This window comes from Aquarana catesbeiana, linkage group LG08, assembly GCF_042186555.1.
Source record: "Aquarana catesbeiana isolate 2022-GZ linkage group LG08, ASM4218655v1, whole genome shotgun sequence".
NCBI classification, from domain to species: domain Eukaryota; kingdom Metazoa; phylum Chordata; class Amphibia; order Anura; family Ranidae; genus Aquarana; species Aquarana catesbeiana.
This window is the reverse complement of record NC_133331.1, coordinates 37,147,072-37,158,303: the sequence shown is the minus strand read 5'-3', so window position 1 is coordinate 37,158,303 and position 11,232 is coordinate 37,147,072. Positions and strand designations below refer to the sequence as shown.

Below are 11,232 nucleotides of genomic sequence, written 5' to 3'. Positions count from 1 at the left end.
AGAAACCTCCTGCCGTATGATCTGTTACACTGTGAGTACTATTCTGTCTACTTTCCTTTCCTGTAATGTGCTACCTGTGTGGACCTGAGTTAAGGTCAAGCCACAGAAGACCTCCCTGTTCTGCTTTCCCTCCTGCATTGTGCTATCTGCGTGGACCTGAGTTAAGGCCAAGCCACACAAGACCTCCCTGCTGTGTTTCCCTTCAAGTGATGTGCTACTGATAATGGAGCTGAGTTGAGGCCAGGCCACACAAGACTACTCTTTCCCCAGGACCCTGTAATCTCCTACCGGAGGCTGCCGCTATCCCCACCCCACCCGTCATGGGTGGTATGTGTGCACTCCGAGCTGTGGCCAGGTGCACAGGACGTGCCCCTCTGCCTCCCGAGACCTAGAAGCCTCCTATACCATCTTTGGCATATCCTGTTGTTTGGTCTTTTTTGTGTCAGATTTCTGCCCCATCACCCTGGACTTCTTTGCTGTATTCTGTTGCTGTTTGCTCTTGTTGTGAATGGATCTTTGCCCTGTGTCTCCATGGATTTAAGTTTTTGATGTTCCATATCTGTGGCCTCTAGATACATCTGTGACTGCTAACACTGTGACTATGGACTTTTCAATGCCGTTCAATACAACTGATTTGTGCCCCTGAACTCCCTATTTGGATTTCTGGATTGGTAATTTAATTCTTTGCACAGGACTCTTAGAGGGGTCTGTCTATCAAGGAATTCACAATGCACCGCATATTAAATTGCTAGTAATTTGACCTGTGTTTTTTAAATTGTGAATGCATTATAATACTTTAATAAAGTATTTCTGTTTGCAATATTTTTGTTATTATATAATAATATAATACAATATAATATAATAAAGCACGCCCATCTCTTTTTATTGGTCTGTGCCTTTTACAGTCTAAGCAGCCATAGACAGGGACATGTCCTGACATGAACTTTGGTCTATTATTCGGAAAAGAGCCTACTTTCACTTTCTACCCAGCCAGATTTTCAAGATGTAAAAACGTGTTCTATAGGTGTAATCATCAGCAAGGTAAGGAAAATAGGCAAACACAAAGCTTATTTAGTATTAATACATTAAAAAGCTTTTTCATCAAACTTGACACTTAGATATCCAATTAACACAGCATGCACCATAATCCCTAGACACCAGAGGAGGGAAAATCCCCCCCACCCACTGAAAGAATGGATAGATTACATAAACTTCATATCCACAGAACAGAAATCTTAGGCTCCATTCACACTAATGCGTATTTTGATATTTTTTAACATGGGTTCCTATGGAACATGTTCACATCAATGCATTTTTGTGCCTCTGCGTTTTTGGAAAGGGTCGGGGACTTTTTTTCATGCAAAATGCAGCGTTTTGCATGTAATAGAATTCAATGGACCCGCATCCAAAAACACAAGTACCGCATTTTTGACGCACTTTTGCTGCGTTTTGCGTTTTTTTTTCTTTCTTTGAAAGAAATAGAATTCAATGGACCCGCATTCAAAAACGCAAGTACCGCGTTTTTGACGCACTTTTGCTGCGTTTTGTGTTTTTTTTTTTCTTTTTTCTTACACTGTATACAATATAAAATAAAACACTGTAAAAAAAAAACAAAAAAAAACCACAAAACGCGGCAAAAAATGCAGCAAAAATGCGTCAAAAATGCATGTTCAAAAACGCGGCAAACACCGCAAAAAACACTGCAGAAACGCTCAAAAGCAACATGCATAGGTGTGAATCGAGCCTAAAACAAAAAGCAAAATAGATTTTACATGATATGTGTGGAAAACATTCATACGGACTGATCCCTATAGGGTCTGGGTCACACCTATGCATTTTTTAGTGCATTTTCAGTTTTGCAAAAACACACTACAGTCCATCTAACATGGCTTCCTATGGGTCACGTTCACATTCTGGTGTCACTTTGACTTTTTGGATAGAAGTAACGGGTGCGTAAAAATTGGTCTTTGGGTGTCGGTGCCACCTTCCCGCCGTAACCCTATAGAGGTAATCTTGATGAAAGCAAGAGTTTGACAGGTGCATATCATTGCAATTTTATACAGCAAGGCAAACAGGTGCAGAAAATTGGTCTTTGGGTGTCGGTGGCGCCTTCCCACCGTAACCCTATAGAGTTACTCTTGATGAAAGCAAGGATTGGCCTTGCTGTAAAAAGTTGCAATGATATGCACCTGTCAAACAGGTGTAGAAAAATTACTCTTTGGGTGTCGGGTGCACCTTATCACCATAACCCTATAGAGGTACTCTTGATTAAGGCAAAAAAAATTGCAATGATATGCACCTGTCAAACAGATGCAGAAAAATTGGTCTTTGGGTGTTAATTGTGCCCATGAAACCTATACCAAAAACATTCTTCCAGATGAAATGATTGAACACCCTCAAAGCTAGGCAGCCTCAAAATCCTGCAGAGATTACACATCCTAAAAAGACTTAATCAGTGACATCGGCATCAGGGGCTTCATAGCTGGTAATCCAGGACTGATTCATTTTTATAAAAGTCAAACAGTCCTCGGAGTCTGCGGACAGATACGTTCTATGATCAGTAATGAAACCTCCTGCAGCACTGAATTCCCTTTCTGAAAGCACACTGGATGCAGGGCAGTCCAACAACTCAATAGCATACTGGGCAAGTTCTGGTCTATTCTCATAATCCAATAAGTCAGTGGATTGTCAGCTGGAAAGCTCTCCATCTCTGTTTTGGCCCCGAGGTAATCGTCCACCATGTGATGCAGACGCTGCCAATGGGATGTGGAAGCTGACAGCCCTGGGCAGTGAGGACTGAAAAAATTCCGAAATGCCTCACTTCTACAACGTTTTTCCCAACACTGTAACCTATTGGAATAAGGAAAAACGTTCAATAAAATCCTCTTTAATGTGTCCTCAAGAGATTTTATCTTCTGCACTCTCTGTGGGGATGGGATGAGTTCTGAGACCTTCCCCTTATAACGGTGGTCAAGGAGGGTTGCCAACCAGTAATCATCCCTCTTCTTTATGCCATGTATTCTTGGGTCCTTTCGCAGGCTTTGAAGCATGAGATTGCCCATGCGCCTCAAATTTGCAGAGGCTTGAGAAGCAGACTTCTCGGGGTCACTCATTATGACAGCATCTGGAACTTCCTCCCCCCAGCCACCTACTACTCCCAAGGGTCCTGGGGTTGTAAAGCCATCGCTTACAGATTGACGCATGTCTTCCTCTTCTTCAAAGCCAATGAAAGTGCCAGAATCCTTCTCCTCATCCTCCTCCCCTCTCTCCTCCTGTGTGTTCTGTGACATAGGAAGGATGGTGTCTGGATAAAGTGGGCCTTGAGAGGAAAGGAAGTCCTCCTCTTCCTCCTGCTGCTCTGCCTCCAGTGCCCTGTCCATAATGACACACAGAGTCTGCTCCAGCAGGAACACAACAGGGATTGTGTCACTGATGCATGCACTGTCACGGCTCACCATCCGTGTGGCCTCCTCAAATGGTGACAATACGGTGCATGCATCCTTAATGATCAGCCATTGGCGTGGGGAAAAAAAGCAGAGGCGGCCTGAGCCTGTTGTCATGCTGTAGTCGCACAAGTACTTGTTGACGGCCCTCTGCTGCATGTATAGCTGCTGCAGCATTGACAAAGTCGAGTTCCACCTGGTGGGCATGTCACAAATCAGGTGGATTACGGGCAGGTGGATTTCCTGCTGAATTTCAGCCAACCGAGCACTGGCTTTGTTTGACTGCCTGAAATGGCTACAGACTCTTCTGGCCAGCTTTAGCACATCTTGCAACCCTGGGTACGTATTTAGGAAATGCTGAACCACCAAATGGAGGCATGGCATGGCACATGCGTCAACTTTCCCTGTCTAAGGGTGGACAGGAGGTTTGAGCCATTATCGCACACCATCTTTCCTGGCTCCAGCTGGCGTGGTGTGAACCACCTCTGTGGCTGTCCCTGCAGAGCTGGAAGAATCTCCGCTCCTGTGTGGTTTCTGTCCCCTAAACACACCAGCTGAAGCACTGCATGGCACTTTTTAGCCTGACCCTGGGAATAGCCCTTTGAATGCTTAGGGGTACCTGATGTTCATAGGACAATTCTGCAGAGGAGGGCATGGAGGTGGCGGAGGAGGAGGGGGTAGAGCTCACAGGTCTGGCATCATCACCACCAGCTGTATGGAGATGTGGGGGCACAACAAGCTATAGCACTGAGCCCTGTCCTGCATCCTTTCGAGTTGCAAGCAGCGTTACCCAGTGTGCTGCGAATGAAATATATCGTCCCTGCCCATGCTTGCTGGACCACGTGTCAGCAGTAAGGTGGATTTTACGTCTGACTGCCTTGCCCAACGATGCCAGAACATTCCCTTCCACGTGATGGTAGAGAGATTGAACAGTCTTATGTGAAAAGTAGTAGCAACTGGGAACCTGCCATTGTGGTACAGCACATTGTGCAAATTCACGGAAGGGGGCAGATTCCACCAGGCTGAAAGGCAGAAGTTGGAGAGCCAACAGCTTTGACAAGCTTGCATTTAGACCAGTGGTTCTCAACCTGGGGTCGGGACCCCCTCGGGGGTCGAATGATGGTTTTCCAGGGGTCACCGAATCCTGGGCTGTTTCTGAAGCCCGCACCACTCTCCCAGCCTTTTCGTGGCCGCCCAGCAGGGCTGTCCCTGGAGCCTGTGCAAGCCCAGCTGGGCTCTTCCTAGAGCCCGCAGACACCCACTCAGACTCTTCGCAGCCACCCATTCGAACTTATGCTCGGGCCGAACCGTTTGCCCATCCCTCCTCTCATCAGTTATAAACACAGAACACACACATAAAAAGGTAGTTTAAAAGTTTGAAAATGTAACAAAAGACTTGGGCGCATCTTTCCCCCCACGTACATTCACTTGAATCAGCTTTTCTGCACTGGTGCATCAAAACAACATTTAGGTAATGACATGACTACAGCTATCTTTTCAGTAATCAAAGTACTAATGTGAAACTATGTGGTTTATTTCAAATTACTTTCTTAATCCAATTTCAGCCAGTAGGGCTTGAAAAATACGAACTTGTAAAATGAACCAAGTATAACTAAAAGGATTAGCAGAGAACGACCAAAAAAAAAAAAAAAATGCATGTAAAAAGTATGAAATATTGATTCATATAATTATGGGAGGAGAAATAATACAAAGAAAACATGTCCATTAAAACAACAGTGGCACCTGGGTTCAACAGTATCTGACTACATTCAGTAGACGTTATTTGCGGCAGCGGCAGCCCATAGGGATGTTCAGGCTTATTAAGGCATTACAAAAGAAAAGTGGTAATGTGCTAAATGTACAAAGTCCTGGCAATCAGTTTAAATCTTTTACTAGTTGGAAACAGTCAGAAGGGTGCAAATGCTTGCTGATTGGTTGCTGTGGGTTATTGCACTTTATGTATTGCTCCTATTTAATAGGCATAGGCTCATTTAAAGGAACTAGGAGAATTACACAGTCTGACATTGCAAACGTCTCTATCTGAAAACATTATTTGCTTGGCCTTTTGGCTTAGTTACAGTAGTAGCTTCAGTACTTTGAGCCACTGACAGCAAACAAGTGACGGAATGGAAGTTCTGGCTCTGCCCTACGGCACTAACTAGACGTTTGTTTTGGAAGTTCTGGGTTAGTGACAAAATTTGAAGGCAGAGACAGCCAAGCAAATAGAATTTTCAAAAAGAGGATAGGGTCTGACAGAGGATCTAGCATTCTCCTAATTACTAATTGTAAACTAAAACAATTTTTACTTCTGTCAGTGTTGCTTTTAGAAAGATTTCATCTTAAAGCAGTATTAAACCCCAAACCAAAATTGCAGCTTACCAATCATTATGGTAGATGTGGTGGCTGCATTGGTGTTCTTTTTTCTTTGTTTTTTTCCCTCTGTATTCACCTAGTGATCTGGCCAGTAAAACACCTGGATGGAAGAGCATTAGAGACACCTTTGGACAGGAGCATTGTCAGTCTGGGGGGAGTGCAAGATGTACTTGCAGATTTAGATAAACTGAGGGTGAATTCGCACATACCCTCAGGGCTAGTTCCTACCACAAAAACATCCTCTAGCTCCGTTCTGGATGCGTTTCTGTATGCACGTTTTGACGTGTTTTTAATGCATTCCAGTGTGTATTTGATGCGTTTTTGATGCATTTCAGAATGCGTTCCAGATTGGTTTCCATGCAGAGCTGCACCAGATTTTGCACACTCCAGTTTTAGTAAATCAACCCCACTGAGTCATATGATCTTTGTGATGACTTCAGAATAAGGTAAGTTAAAGAAAAAAAAAAAGCATAACATACATGCTGAGGGCTTCCAGGGAGGAGGGAATGAGCTTATTAGGGTGTGAAGGATTAAGCCCTAAGTTGAACTTTAAATTCAAAGTAACCTGTAACCCAGGGGTCTTCAAAGTTTCCAAAGGAAGGGCCAGTTTACTATCCTGTACACTTTGTGAGAGGCCAGACTGTGACCAATGGGAGTAGTAACTGTCCCGGCATCAGTGAAAGGCTTGGTGATAAGTGGGAGTAAATCAATTACATAGTGCCTGTGGGCAGTAGGAGTAAGAATAGTGTCCCATCATTGGTATTATTGAGAGAAAAGGTGCCCCATTGTAGGTGTCAGTGGAAGAGTGGAAGGAATGGTCCCTCATCATTGGCGTCAGATGGAGGAATAGTGCTCTATCATTGGTGTCAGTGGAAGGAATGGTCGCTCATCATTGATGTCAGCGAGAGGCATAGTGCCCCATTGTTGGTGTCAGAGGAAGAGTGGAAGGAATGGTCCCTCATAATTGGTGTTAGTTGGAGGAATAGTGCTCTATCATTAGTGTCAGTGGAAGGAATGGTCGCTCATCATTGGTGACAGAGAGAGGACAAGTGCCCCATTGTTGGTGTCAGTGGAAGAGTGGAAGGAATGGTCCCTCATAATTGGTGTCAGTTGGAGGAATAGTGCCCCATTGTTGGTGTCAGTGGAAGAGTGGAAGGAATGGTCCCTCATAATTGGTGTCAGTTGGAGGAATAGTGGTCTATCATTGGTGTCAATGGAAGGAATGGTCCCTCATCATTGGTGTCAGCGAGAGGAATAGTGCCCCATTGTTGGTGTCAGTGGAAGAGTAGAAGGAATGGTCCCTCATCATTGGTGTCAGTGGGGGGAGTCAGTGGGGGGAATTATGCCCCCTTGTTGGTGTCAGTGGAAGGGATGGTGCCTTATTGTTGGTGTCAGCGGGGGGAATAGTGCCTCATATCAGTGTTAAGAATAGTCCACGCAAGGGCCAGATAAAGGCGAGCAAAGGGCTATATTCGGCCTGCGGACCACTGCTCTAACCAATGAAGTTCATGCATGAAATTAAGACATTATTTTTTTTATTAACCAATTCAGACCGCATAAGTAAAGAACTGCCTTGGAATACGAGTGAATGGCAGAATGCGATTGTAGAGTGCACTACCTGATAAGATTTTTTTTTCACTCAGACACATTTAAATATAAGATTATATGCAACCAATCTCAATGTGAAAAAAGGAAACTGTGCGGAATATCTGTTAATGTGTAGAATCCCTCATGCTGAGTGAAAGGATGTGCTTGTGGGTGCCCTTCCTTCTCTATTTTTTATGTTTCCTTTTTTTTTTTTTGTAGTAACATGTAATGCAGAAGCACCATATAGGAACAATTCTGAAGCCTCATACACGCGATCGGATTGTTGGCCAACAAAACCGTGGACATTTGTCCGAAGGGCGTTGGTCCAAACTTGTCTTGCATACACACGGCAAGGAATTGTCGGCCAACAAACACGAACGTACTGACGTACTACGTTGTTTTCAGCTCCCTTTGGGCTCCTTCTGCTAATTTCGTGTTAGTAGAAGTTTGGTGAGTGTTGATTCGTGCTTTTCCTTTAGCGCTTTTCATTTCGTGCTTTTCAGTTCGTTTCTGAACGGCGGCCATTCATCAACCAGCCATGTTGTGGAATCGGAGGAGATAACGTGTTATTTATTATTGGCCTTGGAGTTATTGCTTTGACATTCATTTTTTGGTTGAATAATGATTTGATTTGGTATATTTTCTATATTTTGGATGCATAGAATGCACTTTTTGGTTAAGTTCTATTGGCAGATAGCATGTCTAATTTTATTTGTTTTCTTTTTTTTATGCACAATAAAAAAATTGTGTAGAATAATATTTGGCTATTGTGTGGTGTTTTACTTCAAATGACAGTTTGGGAGTAGGCAGTTACATTTAAAAAATAAAAATGTAAAATTGACAAGGGACACCAACATAGTTGTATCTTTGATCTTAAAAACTACGGGATAATGGTGTTGTGGTAACTTGCCCAAAAAAAAAAAAAAAAAAAAAAAAAAAGCATAATAATATTATTCTTGATATCAATAGAAAAAAAAAGCCTTTAAAAAATGTGTTTGCAATAATTCCACCAGTATCACCAGCAAAGCAGCTTCATTATTATCCCATTAAAGAAGAAGAGAATTGTGCGCTGCATTTCGAGATTTCATAATTTGCCACGTCACGAATGTTAATTCTCGATTACGAACGCTAGTTTACAAGACCGACCGCTTCTGGCTCTTCCTTGCTTCCGAGCATGCATGTTTGTACTTTGGACTTTTGTCCGACGGACTTGTGTACACACGCTCAGAAAATCCGACAACAGACATTTGTCCGCGGAAAATTTTAAAACCTGCCATCCAACATTTGTGCTCCGAAAATCCGACAACAATTGTCCGATGGAGCGTACACACGGTCGGATTTTCCACCAACAGCCTGTCATCACACATTTCCCCGTCTGAGAATCCGATCGTGTGTACGAGGCTTGACTCTTACTCAGATGACAACTTTTTGGCAAAGCCGTCAAACTGTGACCCAAATTTTGTCTTATTACTTATTGGCTTCTGGAAATTGGTGATTGTTTTTTTGCTACAGGTTAATGTCCTACTCCTACTTACATTGGTCCAGCTTGGCTCGTTGTAAGTATTCATATCTGATATCTATAGGGGCAAGAATAAGTAAGTTGCAATATAATAAATATTTGTATTTGGGTTTAATACCACTTTAAGCCATCTCAGTAAAATATGGCAGAATTCAAAATACATTACAGTTTTATTGTATTTTAGGCCTACCCATGCTTATTTAACAGGGTTCAATGTGCGATGATTCGATTATGCCTTCTTTTGCTATGCAGTGCAGCCATGATGTCTTAATTTCAAAGCAGGTCTTTCGAATATGATTAACCCACGGGGTCACCGAGTAATATAATTAGCAATGACAGATTCTGTATATCTGTGAAATCGATATCAGAAGTAAAATGGTATAGCATATATTAGTTTATTTTGTTTGGCTCTGTATACAGAGCTCAGTGACAAGATTAGCATTGGTTTGTTATGTGATGGATTTGGAGAGGGTGATTAGATTGAAATAATTATTGGTGGTTGTAGCTTAGAGTATATAAGCATGTTAATGCGGACAGACGCAATAATACCGCCTGTCACTAACAGCCAGCTGGAGATGCACGGCTATTGATTGTATTGGGAATGGGCCATTGAAAAGATCATTTTGGTTATTTCACATATATTTTATAATTATGTGCTGGGCCGGTGGGATTTTATATTAAAAAACACCAATTATTTTGTTACTATGGCAACCTAAGTAGGAGCATATTGGTAAATAGCATTTGTTATAAAAAACGCATTTTAGAGGCATTTTTAACCTTTAGGTTTCCAGAGATAAGGAGAACAGTAAGCATCGTATGCACAGGAAATCAGCTAATTTAGGTGCAATTGATGGTCCAGAAAAACAAACGGCAGAACCTTAGTTAGCCAATGAGGTTACAGTGTTTGACCGTTCGATGACAGGGGGAGGGACTTTGTTTGGGAAGTGGTGGGGTGTAACCCTGACTTGAACAGTAGTTGGGGCCCCCATGTAGGCCTGGGCCTAGGATAGGGTGGCTACACAATCCCTTTAAGGTGAAGGGAATGCTAGCTACTAACCAAGCTTTAAATCAAGGGTGCTCACATATGGCCCTCGGAGCCCTCTGATGTAGCCCTCAACCTCATACCGGGGAGAAGCATTTCTTTTATATCCCGCGGGTTTGGTGCACCTTCTGAAAGCGCACCAAAACTCCTGAATGCAAGAGTTTTGGTGCACCACACCCGCAAGATATAATAGAAGTCTATGGAAAGTGCAGCTAACGCACAGGAAAGAAGCAGGGGCGCGGCGCTGCACCTGCGGTGCGGGTAAACCGAAGCACATCAATGTGAAAGCAGCCTTATGAGGGGGCTCAGGACAGGAAGGGCTTGTATACATTCGGGGTTTTAGGGGCAGTAAAACCACATAGTTGAGATGTGTTTTTACCACAACCCTCCTACCACTGGAGTAGCATCAGGCGGTCCCAATGGTGACCCCGCCCCATGCTCCAGGGGGCCCGTTCAGCCTCCCTGTTAAATTCTGTTTTATACTTGGACAGGAGGGTTGACAGGAAATTGTCCTCTCCATTGTCCTGCAACCGATGAAAGTCGGCTTCTCCTCCTCTCCCTCCCACCAGCATTCAGCAGCTGTAGGAGGAAAATGTTCATTATGCTATTCAAAATAAAAAATGTGAAATTCTGAACCATTTAATTTTATTGCGGCACACGACTGGTTACCAAAACACTTAAGTGGCTCTTGCTCTTCAAAAGGTTGGGCACCCTGCTTTAAATGATGCCTGCCCACTGTGTCCAGTGTCTCGCTTTTGTTGCCAGCGGTTTAGACATTAATGGCTGTGTGTTGAGTTATTTTGAGGGGACAGCAAATTTACACTGTTATACAAGCTGTACACTCACTACTTTACATTGGAGCAAAGTGTCATTTCTTCGGGGTTGTCACATGAAAAGATATAATAAAATATTTACAAACATGTGAGGGGTGTACTTACTTTTGTGAGATACTATATATATATATATATATATATATATATATATATATATACAAGAGTGAGTACACCCCTAAGTGAAAATGTCCAAATTTCCCTCCCCGGTGTCATGTGACTTGTTAGTGTTACATGTGAATGGGGAGCGGGTGTGTTAAATTTGGTGTTATCGCTCTCACTCTCTCATACTGGTCACTGGAAGTTCAACATGGCACCTCATGGCAAAGAACTCTCTGAGGGTCTGAAAATAAAGAATTGTTGCTCTACATAAAGATGGCCTAGGCTATAAGAAGATTACCAAGACCCTTAAACTCAGCTGCAGCACGGTGGCCAAGA

General features: G+C 43.1%; 1 protein-coding gene across 1 annotated transcript in view; it reads left to right on the top strand.

Moving 5' to 3' along the window:
• The first annotated feature begins 922 nt into the window (after positions 1-922).
• MGMT (O-6-methylguanine-DNA methyltransferase) overlaps positions 923-11,232 on the top strand; it is a 728,754-nt gene continuing 718,444 nt past the window's right edge. The window contains exon 1 of the mRNA XM_073595727.1: positions 923-1,041. Coding sequence (XP_073451828.1) covers positions 939-1,041 — 103 coding nt within the window. The 5' untranslated portion in view covers positions 923-938. The remainder of the gene's footprint in view (positions 1,042-11,232) is intronic.